This window comes from Mauremys reevesii, linkage group 24 (assembly GCF_016161935.1).
Source record: "Mauremys reevesii isolate NIE-2019 linkage group 24, ASM1616193v1, whole genome shotgun sequence".
NCBI lineage: Eukaryota > Metazoa > Chordata > Testudines > Geoemydidae > Mauremys > Mauremys reevesii.
In genome coordinates, this window is record NC_052646.1 from 21485350 (window position 1) to 21505221 (window position 19872).

The window sequence follows — 19872 nt, forward strand, 5'->3', positions numbered from 1 at the left end:
ACCTCCCTCCTCTGTACCCCTTGTACCCCCTCTGGACACCCCCTCCTCTGTACCCCTTGTACCCCCTCTGACACCCCTACCTCCCTCTGTACCCCCTGTACCCCCTCCGGACACCCCATCCTCTGTACCCCTTGTACCCCCTCTGGACACCCCCTCCTCTGTACCCCCTCCCGCTCTCTGGACACCCCTACCGCCCTCTGTACCCCTGTACCCCCTCCGGACACCCCATCCCTCTGTACCCCTTGTACCCCCTCCGGACACCCCCTCCTCTGTACCTGTACCCCCTCCGGACACCCCTCCTCTGTACCCCCTTGTACCCCCTCTGGACACCCCCACCTCCCTCTGTACCCCTGTACACCCGCCACCTCCCTCCCTCTGTACCCCCTCCCGCTCTCTGGACACTCCCTACCGCCCTCTGTACCCCTGTACACCCCTCTGACACCCCTCCTCTGTACCCCCTGCACCCCCACCTCCTCCTCTGTACCCCCTCCTCTGTACCCCCTCTGGACACCCCCTCCTCTGTACCCCGTACACCCTGTCACCTCCCTCCTCTGTACCCCCTCCTCTGTACCCCCTTGTACCCCCCTCTGGACACCCCCTCTGTACCCCGTACACCCTGCGCCACCTGCTACCCTCTGTACACCCCCTCCTCTGTACCCCCACACCCCTCTGGACACCCCCTCCCTATGTACCCCTGTACACCCCGCCACCTCCCTTCCTCTGTACCCCCTCCTCTGTACCCCCTTGTACCCCCTCTGGACACCCCCACCTCCTCTGTACCCCTGTACACCCCGCCACCTCCCTCCCTTTGTACCCCCTCCTCTGTACCCCCTCCTCTGTACCCCTCTGGACACCCTCCTCTGTACCCCCTGTACCCCCTCTGGACACCCCCTCCTCTGTACCCCTTGTACCCCCTCTGGACACCCCTCCTCTGTACCCCCTTGTACCCCCTCTGGACACCCCTCCTCTGTACCCCTGTACACCCCGCCACCTCCCTCCTCTGTACCCCTTGTACCCCTCTGGACACCCCCTCCTCTGTACCCCTTGTACCCCCTCTGGACACCCCCTCTGTACCCCGTACACCCCGCCACCTGCTACCCTCTGTACACCCCCTCCCTCTGTACCCCCGTACACCCCTCTGGACACCCCCTCCTATGTACCCCTGTACACCCCGTCACCTCCCTCCTCTGTACCCCCTCTGAACACCCCTCCTCTGTACCCCCTGTACACCCCCACCTCCCTCTGTACCCCTGCACCCCGCCACCTCCCTCCCCTGTACCCCTGTACACTCCCCACCTCCCTCCTCTGTACCCCCCTCCCTATGTACCCCCTGTACACCCCGCCACCTCCCTCTGTGTATTGGTGTGTGTCGCAGGATGTGTGTGTATGTTGGGGATGTGTGTTGGTGTGTGTTCAGGGATGTGTGTGTGTTGGGAAGTGTGTGTTGGGATGTATGTGTGTGTGTGTTGGTGTGTGTCGCAGGATGTGTGTGTATGTAGTGTGTGTGTGTGTTGGGATGTGTGTGATGGTATGTGTGTGTGTGTTAGGATGTTTCTGTGTATGTTGAGATGCATGTTTGAGTGTGTGTGTTGGGATGTGTGTGTATGTGTTAGGATGTTGGTGTGTATGTGTGTGTGTTGTGTGTGTTAGGATGTGTGTGTGTGTATGTTGGGATGTATGTGTGCTTGTGTTGGGATGTGTGTGTTGAGATATGTGTGTGTGTTGGTGTGTATGTGTGTGTTGTGTTGGTGTGCATGTGTTAGGATGTATTTGTGTGTTGGTGTGTGTTGTGTTGGTATGTATGTGTTAGGATGTGTGTGTTGTGTTGGTATGTGTGTGTGTTGGTGTGTGTGTTGTGTTGGTTTGTATGTGTTAGGATGTGTGTGTTGGTGTGTGTGTGTGTTGTGTTGGTATGTGTTAGGATGTGTGTTGTGTTGGTGAGCATGTGTTAGGATGTGTGAGTGTGTTGTGCTGGTGTGTATGTGTTAGGAAGTGTGTGTTGGTATGTTGTGTTAGGATGTGTGTATGTGTTAGGATGTGTGTGTGTTGTGTTGGTATGTTGTGTTAGGATGTGTGTATGTGTTAGGATGTGTGTGTTGGTGTGTGTGTTGTGTTGGTATGTTGTGTTAGGATGTGTGTGTTGGTGTGTGTTGTGTTGGTATGTTGTGTTGGGATGTGTGTGTTGGTGTGTGTGTTGTGTTGGGGTGTGTGTATGCGTTAGGCTGTGTGTGTGTTGGGGTGTGTGTTGTGTTGGGGTGTGTGTTGTGTTAGGATGTGTGTGTGTTGGGGTGTGTGTTGTGTTAGGCTGTGTGTGTGTTGGGGTGTGTGTTGTGTTGGGATGTGTGTATGTGTTAGGCTGTGTGTGTGTTGGGGTGTGTGGTGTTGGGATGTGTGTGTTGGGGTGTGTGTTGTGTTGGGGTGTGTGTTGTGTTGGGATGTGTGTGTGTTGTGTTGGGGTGTGTGTATGCGTTAGGCTGTGTGTGTGTTGGGGTGTGTGTTGTGTTAGGCTGTGTGTGTGTGTTAGGCTGTGTGTGTGTTGTGTTGGGGTGTGTTGTGTTGGGGTGTGTGTGTGTTGGGGTGTGACCCGCTGGACCGGGGCCTGTCCGCCCCCCCCCCCCCCCCGCCCCGCGGAACACGAGTCTCTCACAAGATTTGTCTTTATTCCCAGTGTCACTTTCTGTCTCTCCGGCCCAGAGTCACGCAGCGGCGGGGCCAGGCTCCATCCCGCGCTGGAGCGAGTGGGGCTGTCTAGCCCCCCCCCCCCGCCCAGCTGCGGGGGGGGGAGCAGTTGGGGGAAATACACGCGCGCGCTCAGTGTTAATGAAGCCAAAGTAAGTGGCTGCCGGGCCCGGCCGCTTCCCAGAGCTGCCGAGAGACACTCGAGCCTGGCCAGGCGGGTCCCCAGCGACCCCGACCCAACCCGGGCGGGGGAGAAAGAGTTGATGGGGATAGAGCGAGAGAGAGATAGTGGGGTGTGTGTGTATGGGGCTAGAGAGATAGTGAGGGGGGTGGATGGGGATAGATAGATAGATAGTGAGGGGGGTGTATGGGGATAGATAGATAGATAGTGAGGGGGTGTATGGGGATAGATAGATAGTGAGGGGGTGTATGGGGATAGATAGATAGTGAGGGGGTCTGGGGATAGAGAGATAGTGAGGGGTGGATGGGGATGGATAGATAGTGAGGGGGTGTATGGGGATAGATAGATAGATAGATAGATCTGGGGATAGAGATAGTGAGGGGGTGGATGGGGATGGATAGATAGTGGGGGTGGTGGATGGGGATAGATAGATAGATAGATAGATAGATAGATAGATAGATAGATAGATAGATAGATAGTGAGGGGGTGGGGATAGCTAGATAGTGAGGGGTGGATGGGGATAGATAGATAGATAGATAGATAGATAGATAGATAGATAGATAGATAGATAGATAGATAGATAGTGAGGGGGTGGGGATAGCTAGATAGTGAGGGGGTGGATGGGGATAGATAGATAGATAGATAGATAGATAGATAGATAGATAGTGAGGGGGTGGATGGGGATGGATAGATAGTGAGGGGTGGATGGGGATAGATAGATAGATAGATAGATAGATAGATAGATAGATGGGGTGTGTGGGGATAGATAGTGAGGGGGTGTATGGGGATAGCTAGATAGCTAGTGAGGGGGTGGATGGGGATGGATAGCTAGTGAGGGGGTGGCTGGGGATAGATAGTGAGGGGGTGGCTGGGGATGGATAGATAGTGGGGTGGTGGCTGGGGATAGATAGTGGGGGTGGCTGGGGATGGATAGATAGTGGGGTGGCTGGGGATAGATAGTGAGGGGGTGGCTGGGGATGGATAGGTAGTGAGGGGGTGGCTGGGGATAGATAGTGAGGGGGTGGCTGGGGATGGATAGATAGTGGGGTGGCTGGGGATAGATAGTGGGGTGGCTGGGGATGGATAGATAGTGGGGTGGCTGGGGATAGATAGTGAGGGGGTGGCTGGGGATGGATAGATAGTGAGGGGTGGCTGGGGATAGATAGTGAGGGGGTGGCTGGGGATGGATAGATAGTGGGGGGGTGGCTGGGGATAGATAGTGAGGGGGTGGCTGGGGATGGATAGATAGTGGGGGGGTGGGGGGGTGGGGATGGATAGGTAGTGAGGGGGGTGGCTGGGGATAGATAGTGAGGGGGGTGGCTGGGGATGGATAGTGAGGGGGGGTGGCTGGGGATGGATAGCTAGTGAGGGGGGTGGCTGGGGATGGATAGATAAGGGGAGGGAAGAGGGAGTGTGGAGACACACGGAGCCGTCCAGTGCTGATGGGGACGGGGCGATAGACGCTGGGAGGGGCGGAGGGGCTGGAAGGAGGGAGCGCGGCAGAGCCAGCGGAGGAGGGAGCTCTCCTCTCTCTGGCTCGGGGGGCGAAGCCATGGAGGATGCAGCGGCCCCGCCCGGGTGACGGGCGCCCGGCCACTGCCCGGCAGCGGTAATTATCACCGGCCGCGGTCTGCGCCCCGGGAGGATCCGGGGAGTGGGAGGGGAGATGGGGGAGGGTCCTGCCCAGAGACAAATACAAAACGGGGGGGGTAGAGGGGTCAGAATGGGAGTTTAGGGGCATTGGGGGAGGTTGTGGGTCAGGAGTGGAGAAGGGACAGAATTGGGGTGTCAGGTTTGGGGGAGTTGGGGGTCGGGGTGCAGAAGGGTCCAACTGTGGAGGTCGGGATATTGGGGAACGGGTGGGGAGGGGCAGATTTCGGGTCTCAGGGTACGTGGGAGGCAGGGAGAGGTTTTGGGGAAAAGGAAATGGGGAGAGGTGAGTTGGGGTAAACTGGGCCAGGCAGAGGTGGGGGGGTCTATGGGGATGCTGGGGAAGGGTTGGATGGTCCTTAATCCTGCCTAAAACTCAGCAAAACAGCTAGATATGGAGTGGGGTGGTGTCCAGGATTCGGGGTTTGTGTGGAGGGGAATATGGGGGGCTGGGTACAAGTGGGGGGTTGGGTGGGGGAGAATATGGGGGGCTGGGTATAAGTGGGGTTGGGTGGGGAGAATATGGGGGCTGGGTACAAGTGGGGTTGGGTGGGGAGAATATGGGGATGGGTACAAGTGGGGGTTGGGTGGGGAGAATATGGGGGCTGGGTATAAGTGGGGGTTGGTGGCGCAAGATTCCTGATTTCAGACACAGTAGATGGCAGACGGGGGGTGTCTGTTGGGGGAAGAAGGTTTTTGGGGGGGCGATGGGGGAGGAAGTGTCTTTGCTCTAATTAACGAGCTGGGTTAATGTCTGTGGCAATTAGCCCCCTGGCCCAGCCCCCCCCTTTGGTTTGAAGTTTACATTTTAAAATGCGGCTGGTGAGTGAAGGGGATTGGGGGAGGGGCCGGGAGCATCTGGATGTCGGGCGGGGACAGCCGGGGGGGGCCGGGGGGCCTCTCTCCGTCTCGGGGACCGGCGGCGTTTGGGTTTGGTCTCTTGGAAACGATTCATTCCTGGGGAATTGGGGGGATTCACGGCGACCCCTGTTCGCGTCCCATGTTCCTGCCCCCCCCCATGGGAGTGACCGGGGGTCACTTTGGGGGTGCATAGGGGGCGGGGGGGGGTCCCAGAACCACAAATCCAACGAGCACTGGGAAGAAGGGGGCGGGGGGCTCTTAACCCCCCTGAATGGAGAGGGGTCCCCACTCTCTGCCCCGCAAGCCGGCCCCTCTTTGGGGTTCGGGGCGGGGGCTCCGCGGCCGCGGAAGCAGGAAACTTCGCGGCGAGAGGCTGGAGTCCTGAGAGCGGCCCTCACCGGGGCCTCCTGCCCACCCCTCCGCTCGTTCCCTGCCTTCGGAGGCGTCATTTCCTCGCGGTCTTTTTCACGTATCTTCACTTTCTCTGGTTCACCCCCTTTCTACCCAGCCCCCCCCCCCAGTGCCCCTGTCCAGCCTCCGTCCCCCTTCCTCGCGGTCTTCTCTCTGCGCCGCGTCCGCTCGCTCCCCGGCCACTTTCTCTCTCGCTCGCTCTTCCAGCGCCCCCGGGTACCCAGTGAGTCTCCCCCCTTCTCCCGCAGGTCTCCGCTCTGCCCAGCATGGACTGTAGCTGCGTGTCGGATTTACTGCTCACCGCCCCGGTGCCGGCCCTCTGGGCTCCAGGTAAGACCCTCCGGCCCTTCCCTTCCCCACCTCGCCGGGGCTCCGGGAATCCCCCCAACACCCCCCACGGAGCGGGCAATGGACCAGGAGAGGAGAGACCGGGGGTCCCGCAGCCCCGGGGCGGGGGCTCCACTCAACTCCCGGCGAGTTTCAAACTCTGCATTTCACCCCGTTAGATTTTCCGCACAGGGAGAAAACAGCTCCCAGCCCAGCCCGGCCGCCGGGGCCCCTTGGGGTCTGGGTGGCACCGTGTGTAGAGGAGACACATCGGAAAATGCGACTTAGCGCTCGGCTGTCGGAGTGTGATTCTGTCTGTCCTCCCCCAGCCCCCCCTGTATCCATCCGCCCGTCCCCAGACCCCCCTGTATCCATCCGCCCCCAGCCCCCCCTGTATCCATCCGCCCCCAGCCCCCCCCTGTATCCATCCGCCCGCCCCCAGCCCCCCCGTATCCATCCGCCCGTCCCCAGACCCCTGTATCCATCCGCCCGCCCCAGCCCCCTGTATCCATCCGCCCGTCCCCAGACCCCCTTATCCCTCCATCCCCAGACCCCTGTATCCATCCGCCCGTCCCCAGACCCCTGTATCCATCCGCCCCAGACCCCCCTGTATCCATCCGCCCGTCCCCAGACCCCCTTATCCCTCCTTCCCCAGAACCCCTGTATCCATCCGCCCCAGACCCCCTTATCCCTCCATCCACCCCAGACCCCTTTATCCATCCACCCCCAGACACCCCTTATCCCTCCATCCCCAGACCCCCTTTATCCATCCACCCACCCCCTTTATCCATCCACCCCAGACCCCCTTATCCCTCCATCCCCAGACCCCCTGTATCCATCCACCCAGACCCCCTTTATCCATCCATCCCCAGACCCCCTTATCCCTCCATCCCCATACCCCCTTTTTCCATCCGCCCGTCCCCAGACCCCTGTATCCATCCGCCCGTCCCCAGACCCCCTTATCCCTCCATCCTCCCCAGACCCCCTTTATCCATCCACCCCAGACCCCCTTATCCCTCCATCCACCCCAGACCCCCTTTATCCATCCACCCCAGACCCCCTTATCCCTCCATCCCCAGACCCCCTTTATCCATCCACCCAGACCCCCTTTATCCATCCACCCCAGACCCCTGTATCCATCCGCCCGTCCCCAGACCCCCCTGTATACATCCGCCCCAGACCCTCCTTATCCCTCCATCCACCCCAGACCCCCTTTATCCATCCACCCCAGACCCCCTTATCCCTCCACCCCAGACCCGCCTTATCCCTCCATCCCCAGACCCCTTTATCCCTCCACCCCAGACCCCCTTATCCCTCCATCCCCAGACCCCGTTATCCCTCCATCCACCCCAGACCCCCTTTATCCATCCACCCCCAGACCCCCTTATCCCTCCATCCCCAGACCCCCTTTATCCATCCACCCCAGACCCCTTCTCCCTCCCTCCCCAGGCCCCCTGTATCCATCCGCCCATCCCTAGACCCCCTTATCCCTCCATCCCCAGACCCCTGTATCCATCCGCCCCAGACCCCCTTATCCCTCCATCCCCAGACCCCCTTTATCCATCCGCCCCAGACCCCCTTATCCCTCCATCCCCAGACCCCTGTATCCATCCGCCCATCCCTAGACCCCCTTATCCCTCCATCCCCAGACCCCCTTTATCCATCCACCCCCAGACCCCCATCTCTCTCTTCACACAGACACCCCTGCCTGTCCCCTACAGCCTCTGTCTGTTCATCTATTCCGATTCCCAGGCTTCTGTCCCTCCATCCCACTCTCCTACCCACGGCTCCAGCTGCCGTCCAGCCCCTAGCGAGCCCTCGGCATCTTGCTCTGGGGGGGGGGGTGTCATGGCATGTGAATGGACGTGGACACAGAGCTGTCATGCCGGTGTGTTTGTGTGTTTACACCCCCCCCAATACATATACAGCTGGGGCTCTATCTCTCCACACACACACACACACACACACGCACATGCACACACACATGCACACACACACACACACACACACACACACGCGCACACACACACTTGCGCACACACACACACACGCACATGCACACACACACGCACACACACGCGCACACACACACACGCACACACACGCACACGCGCACACACACACGCACACACACGTGCACGCACACACACGCACGTGCACACACATGCGCGTGCACACACGCACACACGCGCGTGCGCACACACGCACACACACGCACATGCACACACACATGCGCACGCACACGCGCACGCTCACACACACACATGCGCACACACACGCACACACACACACACGCGCACACGCACACGCACACACACGCACATGCACACACACACACGCACACACACGCACATGCACACACACGCACACACACGCACACACGCACACACACACGCACGCACATGCACACACACACACGCACATGCACACACACACACACACGCGCGCGCACACACACACACGCACACACACACTTGCGATCACTCTCTCACTGCTCGGCCACGTCTGACGGGCTGTGGGGCTCTGACTCCCCGGCCGATCTCAGCGGGTTATTGGGAAGACGAGTCAGTTTCGGGCTGCGCCGGCCAGAGAGCGGCTGACACCCGGGGCCCTGGCTCCCGAGGTGCAGCTCCCAGGGGAGCAGTGACCCCCTAAGGCAGGGACCGCTGGGACCCCGCGAACACCTGGGCCTTACACCCGCCCGCTCCGGGCCAGGCCCCGGGGGACCCGTCGCTGGAGGGTTGAGGGCAGGTGGGACGAACCTGCCTCAGCCCTGCCGGCCCCGGCCCCCCCTCGGGAGGCTGAGGCGTCTCGTGCGCCCCCAAGTTTCACCTCACGTGACAAGGACTCGCTGACAAACTCAGACACAAACTACCAAAGTCAAGAGCCGGGGACCGAGCAGCGGGACCCGGCCGCTGTCAACCCAGGGGCCAGACACGTGTCAGGGCAGCCACGGAGCGGCCTGAGCCCCTCGGCGTCTGGCGGAACGTCCGGGGCTTGTCCTGGAGCCCGGGGTCCAAGGGGGCAAATCACTAGAGGAGCTGATGGGCCCCGGGTGTCCCTCCCCCGGCCGAGAACCACGAGCGGCGGTTCCTGGGCCTTGCAGCGAGTTCGCAGCGGCCCGACCAGCCTGCTATTGCGGTACTGCGTGTGTGCGTGTGTGTGCGTGTGCACACCTGTGTGCGTGTGTGTGCGTGTGTGCACACCTGTGTGCGTGTGTGTACGCCTGTGTGTGTGCGTGTGTGTGCGTGTGTGTGCACACCTGTGTGCGTGTGTTTGCGTGTGTGTGCGTGTGCACACCTGTGTGCGTGTGTGTGCACCTGTGTGTGTGTGCGTGTGTGTGCGTGTGTGTGCACACCTGTGTGCGTGTGTGTGCGTGTGTGTGCACACCTGTGTGCGTGTGTGTGCACGTGTGTGTGTGCACACCTGTGTGTGCACCTGTGTGTGCAAGTGTGTGAACACTGGTGTGCGTGTGTGTATTCCTGTGTGTGCACCTCTGTGTGTGTGTGCACCTGTGTGTGTGCACACCTGTGTGTGTGTATGCCTGTGTGTGCACCTGTGTGTGTGCGTGTGTGTGCACACCTGTGTGTGTATGCCTGTGTGTGTGCGTGTGTGAGAGCCTGTGTGTGTGTGCCTGTGTCAGTGTGCGCATCTGTGTGTGTACGCCTGTGTGTGCACCTGTGTATGTGTGCATGTGTGTGCATGTTTCTCTGTGTGTGCCTGCATGCGTGTATGTGCAACTGTGTTTGTGTCTGTGTGTGTGTGAGCACCTGTGTGTGTGCCTGTGTATGTGCATGTGTGTGTACATGCGTGTGTGTGTGTGTGTAGGAGAGAGAGAGACGCTGTGTGTGTCTAAAGCGACCAAGAGTCCTGAGCCACCTTATAGACTAACAGAGTTACTGGAGCAGGAGCTTTCCTGGGTGAATCCCCGCTTCGTCAGACGCAGGGTGTGCGCGTGCGAGAGAGACTCTGTCTGTGTCTGTGTCTGTGTCTGTGTCTGTGTAGACACACGCACATGCATAGCTGTGTGTGTTATATGCGTGTGTATCTGTGAAGGGGGTCCGTGTGGGTGGGTGATTTCCACACACGCTGCACACCTGTCTCCGAGTGTGTAAATGTTACACACCCAGGCAGGGCCTCTCTCGCGCACACCCCAGCGCCAGGGCAGAGCCGGCTCCGGAGCGGGGGCTCCGGGGCACCCAGACAGTCAAGGCAGCGGCTGCCTCTCCCCGCTGGGCGCCGCTTCCGGGCTGCGGCTCCTGGGACCCCCCCGCTGGTTCATTAGCTGCCAGATCCCGCTTGTCTCTGCAGCTCCGGCACTCGGGGCCGGGAGAGGTTCCGCCCCTGCGCCCCGGTGTAGACACCCTCCGCCCGCCGCTGCCCGGCCGGCCCCGTCCACACCCCGCGCTGCAGGGCCCGGGAAACGGGGCGTGACCGTCACTTACCCGCCATGTGCGCGGCCTTCGCCTGGGGGCCCGGAGCCCGGGTGACACGTCCCGGGAATTGCAGGGGCCGCGCCAGAGAGGCGAGAGCTCGGCCCGGCCCGAAGGAGACGCCCAGAGCCACGGCCCGGCCCGTCTCTCCCCAGCCGGAGATCTGCCCCCCCCCCGCCCCCGGACCGACACGCCACGGCCGCCCCGCGGGAGCCGGAAACAGCCCAGCTCCGGCCAGCGGGACCGGGGGGATCTGCCAGGCCGGGCCCGGAGCAGCGCCCGGTGTAACGCCCCGTGGGGCTCCTGCGGGTCTGCTCTGCCCTGAGCGGCGGTGGCAGGCGGACCGGCCTGGCAAAGGGGCCGGGCCGGGGCGGGTCACACCCGGACTACGAGGCCCTTGAGACAAAGGCCAGGAACACCCTGGGGCCCGGGTCGGCCCCGGCACGTCCTGTCCTGCGCGGCGGCCGGGCTCGGCAGCGGCCCGAGGGCAGAGGGGAGCGGAGGGGCGGCTCAGGCGGGAGTTCACCCCATGGCTGGCTCGTCCTGCGCGGGGCGCCGGGGGGGAGTGACGGGAGCTGGGTGCGAAGGGCCCGTTCCCGCAGCAACCGAGGGGAGAACCCAGGAGTCCGGGCTCCCTGCGCCGCGCTCTGGGCGCTGGATCTGGCCCCTTCCTGCCCTGCAGCTCGAGAGCCGAGCGGTGACCCCACAAGTGACCGGCTCGGCCCCTCCGCAGTCACCCAGAGGGGGGGGGGACTGGGAGGGAGCCGGGAGCCCCCCGCGGGGCTCAGCCGGGGGTGCAGGTACCGGGCACGCAGGGGCCTTCCCGGGGCCCCTCAGCTCAGCGGGAGATTTGCCGAGATTTGCACCAGGCGCCAAGGCCAGCGCCGGCCCAGGGGGCCCGACGCCAGCGCGGTGTCCACACGGCTCCGTGCGCTCGGCGCTGCCCGCTCCGCAACAAGCCCTTGGCTCGGGAAATCCCCCGTAACACGGAGCCCGGTGCGGTGCCACGCGGGGTTCTGGCTGAGGCTGTCAGCGAGCGGCTCTCCGGGGAGGTGACACCTGCGGGGGGGCGGGGAACAAACCCCCCTCCCGCCGGGGCAGCGGGGCCTGGGGCGCCCCGAGCTGCGGAGACAATCAGCGAGTGTGTGGGCGGAGGCCGGTGTGATTGAATCCCGGGGAGCGCGCGCACAGACAGACAGACAGACACCCAGCCACCCCCACACAGACACCGACACACACATACACAGAGTCTCTCTGTCTCACACACACACCCTGACACTAACATACACATATACACACACTCTTTCTCTATCACACACACCCACCCCAACACTGACACACACCCTGACAACAACACCCCCCCATCCCGACACACACACAAACACACACTCGACACCGACATCCCCCACTCTCCCCACAGTCTCTCTCTCTCTCTCACACCCCCCCACACACCGACACCCCCCCCACAATCTCTCTCTCTCTCTCTCTCTCTCTCTCACCCACCCACACACCGACACCCCCCCACACAATCTCTCTCTCTCTTTCACACACACACACACACACACACACACACACACACACAGAGCAGGGCTCAGCCCCCCCAGCAGGGGGCGGCAGGGACACACACACACACACACACACACAGAGCAGGGCTCAGCCCCCCCAGCAGGGGGTGGCAGGGACACACACACACACACACACACACACACACACACAAAGAACAGGGCTCAGCCCCCCCAGCAGGGGGTGGCAGGGACACACACACACACACACACACACACACACACACAGAACAGGGCTCAGCCCCCCCAGCAGGGGGCGGCAGGGACACACACACACACACACACACACACACACAGGCCAGGAATTGTTCAGCGCTTTGCTGGGTTCGGTGTCTGTGGCCGCCGCCAGGCGAGGCAGGGTTGGGACGCGCGGTCGGTGTCTCGTCCTGGGGCCCGGACGGGGGCAATGCCCGCAGTGCCCGGTGCTGGCGCGTCCAACAGGCCGGGGCTGCCGCTCGGGTGAGGTGCCCGGACCCGGCGCGTTGCAGGGGAGCAGAGCCGCAGCGGGAAATCAAGGCAGCACATGCGCACTGAGCCCCAGCCGAGGCCAATGGACCCAAACGGACGTTGGTTCAGTTTGTTGGGTCATGAAAATATTTGTGATTTTTGTCTCGGTTTGGAGCAGGAAAAACTTTCAAACCAGCTCGAAAATTCCCACGGGACAGGACCCCTCCCCCAGTCAGTGCACGCGCGCACACGGACACGCGCACCCACATGGACACACACACACACACGAACACGGACACACGGATACGCACACACACACACACACACGGACGGACACACACACGAACACACACACACACGGACACACACGCACACAGTATTGCGCTACACACACGGACGGACACGCACACGAACACACACGGACACACACACACACGGACACGGACACACGGATACGCACACACACACACGGACGGACACACACACGAACACACACACACACGGACACACACATGGACGGACACACACACGAACACACACATGGACACACACACACGGATACGCACACACACACACATGGACACACACACGGGGACACACACACACATACGGACACACTATTGCACTACACACACGGACGGACACGCACACGAACACACACACGGACGAACACACACACGAACACACACACACGGACACACGGATACGCACACACACACACACATGGACACACACACACACACGGACACACGGATACGCACACACACACACACATGGACACACACACACACGGGGACACACACACACATACGGACACACTATTGCGCTACACACACGGACGGACACGCACACGAACACACACACGGACACGGACACACACCCCCCCACACACTTACGGACACACACATGGGGACACACACGGACACCCCTGGCTCTACCCTCACACGCCTGCCCCCGCCGGACGCCGGGAACGAGCGCGGGGGCCTCTCGCTGGCTGAGCCCCGGTTCCGTCCAGTCCCGCTGGGCCCGGGCCCCTGCGCCGGTCGGACCTTGCTCGGCCCCAGGCCGGACACCGACACCAGCGGGGGCAGCGGGGACCCCCCCCCTCGAGCTCCGCTACGGGGCTGGAAGCCGCTCGCCCGCCCGGGCCGGAGTCCGGAGCCCGCGGGCCCTTTACCCGGGTGTCTCCGGCCAACCCAGGGGTCCGTGGGGGAGGGGCTCGCCGCGAGGCCAGCCCCTCTCGGCTCTTTTTGCTCTAAGCCTGGGACCTCGGACCTGACCCCCCTGCCCGTTACCCCCCCCAGCCAGGGATTCCCCCCTCCCCGTCCCCCATCGCTTCGCTGGGATCTCGGACCCAGTACCACCCCACACACACACACAGCCCGGATCCGCCTCATTCCCTGTCCCCATCGCTTGGCTGGGTTCTCGGACCCGGTACCACCCCCCCCACACACACAGCCCGGGATCCCCCCCCCCACAGCCCGGTACCCCCTCCACACACACACAGCCCGGGATCCGCCTCCCACAGCCAGGTACCCCCCCCCACAGCCAGGGATTCCCCTGTCCCCCATCGCTTCGCTGGGATCTCGGACCCGGTACCCCCACAGCCCGGGATCCCCAGCCAGGGATTCCCCGTCCCCATCGCTTCGCTGGGATCTCGGACCCAGTACCCCCGCACAGCCCTGGACCTCCCCACACACACAGCCCGGGACCCCCACCCTCCATCACTTCGCTGGGATCTCGGACCCGGTAACCCTCCCCCACACACACAGCCCGGGATCCCCACAGCCCGGTACCACCCCCGCCTCCCACAGCCCGGGCTCCGCCTCCCACAGCCCTGGACCTCCCCCCACACACAGCCCGGGACCCCCCCACCCTCCCTCACTTCGCTGGGCTCTCGGACCCGGTACCACACCCCCCCACACACACACACACAGCCCGGGATCCGCCTCCCACAGCCCGGTACCCCCCCCCACAGCCAGGGATTTCCCCCCCCGTCTCCCATCGCTTCGCTGGGATCTCGGACCGGTACCCCCCCGCACAGCCCTGGACCTCCCCACACACACAGCCCGGGACCCCACCCTCCATCACTTCGCTGGGCTCTCGGACCCGGTACCACCCCCCCACAGCTCGGGACCCCCCCAAATGCTTCTCTGGGACCTCGGACCCCCCTCCCCCCAATCCCCGGGGCCCGGAGCCAAGCGGGTTCCTAACCTCGCGGGGCGAGCGGGCATTGCGGGGAGGTCCGTGCGGACTGGGCGGGGGAGGGCGGTTCCGGCTGGAATCAGCAACGGGGCCGACTCGCCCCCTCCCCCGCCAAACCCGGTACCGAGGAGCCGGGCTCGGGGCTGTGGTGCGCCAGGCTGGCGGGGGCGAAATCCGGCTCCCCCGTGCGCAGGGGTGGGGAGCGGGACCCGGCTGCTCTCCACGGCCCCAGGGCCGGGGGGACCTTCGGCTGCCCCGTTGGGTTGGGGGTGGGGGTTGGGGGGTGTCCTCTCCCCCTGCGCCCCGCTGGAAGGGACCCGTCTCCTCTGCCCCGTGCGCCCTGCGCCACGTCTCCAAGGCAGGGCGATCCCAGGGCGCGCTCCGGGCGCTGACGGGTCCCTCCCCCCGCAGGCTTCGCCTTCCCCGACTGGGCCTACAAGCCCGAGTCGAGCCCCGGCTCGCGGCAGATCCAGCTGTGGCACTTCATCCTGGAGCTGCTGCAGAAGGAGGAATATCAGGGCGTGATCGCCTGGCAGGGCGACTACGGCGAGTTCGTGATCAAGGACCCCGACGAGGTGGCGCGGCTGTGGGGCATCCGCAAGTGCAAGCCCCACATGAACTACGACAAGCTGAGCCGGGCGCTGAGGTGAGGGGCTGGGGGGAGCCCCCCCCAAGCGAGACGCACAACAGACGGGGCAGGCTCAGCTCGGCACCCCGGGCAGCGCGCCCCCCCCCCAGCCCGCCCCCAGCCGCCGGAGCGCACAGGTCCCAGCTAGCGAAGCGGGGGGGGGGGGGGGTGGTGGGACGGTAGTTAACGGCTCCAGAGCCGGGACTCCTGGGTTCTTTTCTCAGCTACGGGAGACCAGGCTGAGGCATTTGTCTGGGCCCTGCCTCAGTGTCACCACACATAATATAAGCGGGGGGGGAGGGGAGGGGTTATTTGAAGCTCCCCATGATTGGGGGGTGGAGTCAGTAGGACGGTGGGGGGGGGGGGGTAGCGGTGTTTGTAACGTCTGTAGCGATGAGTCCAGCCCTGCCCCCCCCCAGCTCCCTGGCTGCCCCCCTCCACTGAGAGACGGGATGGCGCATTGATTCACTTCGGCCGGCCGGGCTCCCTGAGACTCCGCCTCCCGTATTAATATTAATGAGCCGCTAAATGCTATTGAGGGCCTCGGACCCGACCCCTGGCTGGGAAATAAACTCCGCCAAGGTGGGGGCCAGCAGGGGGCGCTCCCCTCTCATTGTCCGTGCTGCCGCCACGGGGCACCAGGGGGCGCTGCACCGCAGGGACGGGGGCTCAGCAGGGGGCGCTCCCCGGGCTGTCCGTGCTGCCCGCAGGGGGCGCTAGGGGGCGCTGTGCTGCAGGGACCAGGGGGGCTCAGCAGGGGGCGCTCCCCGGGCTGTCCGTGCTGGCCCCAAGGGGCGCTAGGGGGCGCTGTGCTGCAGGGACCAGGGGGGCTCAGCAGGGGGCGCTCCCCGGGCTGTCCGTGCTGGCCCCAATGGGCGCTAGGGGGCGCTGTGCTGCAGGGAGCTGGGGGGCTCAGCAGGGGGCGCTCCCCGGGCTGTCCGTGCTGCCCCCACGGGGCGCTAGGGGGCGCTGTGCTGCAGGGAGCTGGGGGGGCACCAGGGGGCGCTCCCCGGGCTGTCCGTGCTGGCCCCAAGGGGCGCTAGGGGGCGCTGTGCTGCAGGGACCAGGGGGGCTCAGCAGGGGGCGCTCCCCGGGCTGTCCGTGCTGGCCCCATGGGGCGCTAGGGGGCGCTGTGCTGCAGGGAGCTGGGGGGCACCAGGGGGCGCTCCGGGCTCGCTGAGGAGCTGGGGGCACCAGGGGCGCTCCCGGGCTGTCCGTGCTGGCCCCACCCACGGGGCGCTAGGGGGCGCTGTGCTGCAGGGACCAGGGGGGGCACCAGGGGGCGCTCCCCGGGCTGGCCGTGCTGCCCCCAAGGGGCGCTTGGGGGCGTTGTGCTGCAGGGAGCTGGGGGGCACCAGGGGGCGCTCCCCGGGCTGTCCGTGCTGGCCCCAAGGGGCGCTAGGGGGCGCTGTGCTGCAGGGACCAGGGGGGCTCAGCAGGGGGCGCTCCCCGGGCTGTCCGTGCTGCCCGCAGGGGGCGCTAGGGGGCGCTGTGCGGCAGGGCTCCGGGGGGCGCAGCAGGGGGCGCTCCCCGGGCTGTCCGTGCTGCCCGCAGGGGGCGCTAGGGGGCGCTGTGCTGCAGGGAGCTGGGGGGCTCAGCAGGCGGCGCTCCCCGGGCTGTCCGTGCTGCCCGCAGGGGGCGCTAGGGGGCGCTGTGCTGCAGGGACCGGGGGGCTCAGCAGGGGGCGCTCCCCGGGCTGTCCGTGCTGCCCCCAAGGGGCGCGAGGGGGCGCTGTGCTGCAGGGAGCTGGGGGGCACCAGGGGGCGCTCCCCGGGCTGTCCGTGCTGGCCCCAAGGGGCGCTAGGGGGCGCTGCGCCGCAGGGACGGGGGCTCAGCAGGGAGCGCTCCCCGGGCAGTCCGTGCTGCCCCCAAGGGGCGCTAGGCGCGCTCTGCAGCAGCGACCATGGGGGCTCAGCAGGGGGCGCTCCCCGGGCTGTCCGTGCTGGCCCCAAGGGGCGCTAGGGGGCGCTGTGCTGCAGGGACCAGGGGGGCTCAGCAGGGGGCGCTCCCCGGGCTGTCCGTGCTGGCCCCAAGGGGCGCTAGGGGGCGCTGTGCTGCAGGGAGCTGGGGGGCTCAGCAGGGGGCGCTCCCCGGGCTGTCCGTGCTGGCCCCAAGGGGCGCTAGGGGGCGCTGTGCTGCAGGGACCAGGGGGGCTCAGCAGGGGGCGCTCCCCGGGCTGTCCGTGCTGGCCCCACGGGGCGCTAGGGGGCGCTGTGCTGCAGGGACCAGGGGGGCTCAGCAGGGGGCGCTCCCCGGGCTGTCCGTGCTGGCCCCAAGGGGCGCTAGGGGGCGCTGTGCTGCAGGGACCAGGGGGGCTCAGCAGGGGGCGCTCCCCGGGCTGTCCGTGCTGGCCCCAAGGGGCGCTAGGGGGCGCTGTGCTGCAGGGAGCTGGGGGGGCACCAGGGGGCGCTCCCCGGGCTGTCCGTGCTGGCCCCAAGGGGCGCTAGGGGGCGCTGTGCTGCAGGGAGCTGGGGGGGCACCAGGGGGCGCTCCCCGGGCTGTCCGTGCTGCCCCCAAGGGGCGCTTGGGGACGCTGTGCTGCAGGGACCAGGGGGGCTCAGCAGGGGGCGCTCCCCGGGCTGTCCGTGCTGGCCCCAAGGGGCGCTAGGGGGCGCTGTGCTGCAGGGCTGGGGAAGGGGCGCTAGGGGGCGCTGTGCTGCAGGGACCAGGGGGGCTCAGCAGGGGGCGCTCCCCGGGCTGTCCGTGCTGGCCCCAGGGCACGTGGGAACCAGGAGCTCCCCCACTTCCAGTGTCAGGGTTGACTCCTTTCTGCCCTTTGACCCCATACTGCGGGGGGGGGGCGGTGCATGGCGCTGGCCCCTCCCCCACTGACACTCCCCCCCCCAGGTATTACTACAACAAGCGGATCCTGCACAAGACGAAGGGGAAACGCTTCACCTACAAGTTCAACTTCAGCAAGGTGGTGCTGGTGAACTACCCGCTGCTGGAGCTGGGCAGCGGCCCCTGCCTGCTGGCCCCCTGCCCCGGGGGGGCGCACGGCCCCGAGGTACTGCGGAGGGGCGGGGCCTGCAGATGCGGGGGGGGGGGAGGGAGGTGTCTGCCCCCCCCAGGACTCACTGCCTCTTTCTGCCCCCACCCCAGACCCTCCAGTCCCTCTTCTCCAGCCCCCGCCTGGGGGACCCCCCCGGACGCGGCCCCCTCTTCGAGCGCCAGGCCGAGAGCGAGAAGCTGCGGCTGGACTCAGCCATCCCCTTCCTGGGCTCAGGTGAGAGCTGGGGCGGGGGGGGCCCTCAGCTGGGGGACGGGACATGGGGGTACAGAGCCCCCCGCTCCTCCCCGCGGCTGCTGTTCAGAGGCAGGGACATGAGTTCGTCCCCACTTCCCCCAGCCCTCCCCCCCTCACAGCAGCTCCAGCAGGCAGGCCACGGGCTGGGGGGGGCACGGGCTGCGCCCCCCTCCTCTGCAGGGGGTTCATGGGAAGGCAGGGGGAGGCCTGACTGCTACCCCGTGGGGCGGGTGTGTCAAAAACCCTGATTCAGCCATAGCTGAGGACAGAACCCAGGAGTCCTGGCTCCCAGCCCCACCCAAGCCCTGGCCCCCACTCCCCTCACACTCCCAGAGCCAGGGAGAGAACCCAGGAGTTCTGGCTCCCAGCCCCCCCGCAAGCCCTAGCCCCCACTCCCCTCACACGCCCAGAGCCAGGGAGGGAACCCAGGAGTTCTGGCTCCCAGCCCCCCTCAAGCCCTAGCCCCCACTCCCCTCACACGCCCAGAGCCAGGGAGGGAACCCAGGAGTCCTGGCTCCCGCTGGCGGAGAAGGGTGGAGGGGAAGCTGAGGTGGGGGGTTTGGGTGCTGGGGGTGGGGTGAGCCGGTTGGGGGGGGCTGGTCACTCATGTCTCCCCTTCTGTCCTCCCCAGGTGTCTCCAGCTATTCGAAGCCCCCCTTGCTGGCCCCCTACGGCAGGACGCCCCCCTTCACCGAGTACCCCTGGAATTTTAACCCCTACCTCTCCAGCGCCTTCCCCCTCAGCAGCTCCAAGCTCCCCGCCTCCCTCTACTCCCCCCATTTCTACCCCAACCCTCTGGCCCAGCTCCCAACCCCCGTCTCCCTCCTGGCAGGGGAGGGGGCCGAGAGGGGGCCCCTGGGCCCAGCGGCGATGCCCCGTCTGTGCCTGACCCCCCACGGTGCAGCCCTGCCCCTGAGGGGCGAGGGCCATGGGCCGGGGGGGCGGGAGAGGGAGGCGCTGGGGGACCGGGGCTCGAGCCCCCCAGGGGGCCCCAAGGAGGATCCAGGCTCCGACTCGGAGCTGGAGATCACGGATCTGAGCGAGTGCAGCTCGGAGAACGAGTCGGGCCCCGAGAGCCCGGAGCTGAAACTGGGAGCTCTGGAGGGGGCGCCAGGGGCTGCCGGGGGCCCAGCCAAGGAGGGGAAGAGCCCAAAGGGGACCTGAGCACTGGACCCCCCAGCACAGGGCAGCTGCAGCCAGAGCCCCCCGGGGTCAGCCAGCGAGGCCCAGCTACGCCCTGG

The 19872-nt window shown here is 65.3% G+C and overlaps 1 protein-coding gene across 1 annotated transcript; it reads left to right on the forward strand.

Moving 5' to 3' along the window:
- Positions 1–6048: 6048 nt before the first annotated feature.
- On the forward strand, positions 6049–19795 carry ERFL (ETS repressor factor like). The gene is made up of 6 exons (XM_039512431.1): positions 6049–6112; positions 15168–15402; positions 18232–18391; positions 18439–18610; positions 19263–19529; positions 19617–19795. The coding sequence occupies exons 1-6, from the start codon at positions 6049–6051 to the stop codon at positions 19793–19795; spliced, it is 1077 nt and encodes a 358-aa protein (XP_039368365.1).
- The last annotated feature ends 77 nt before the right edge of the window (positions 19796–19872 follow it).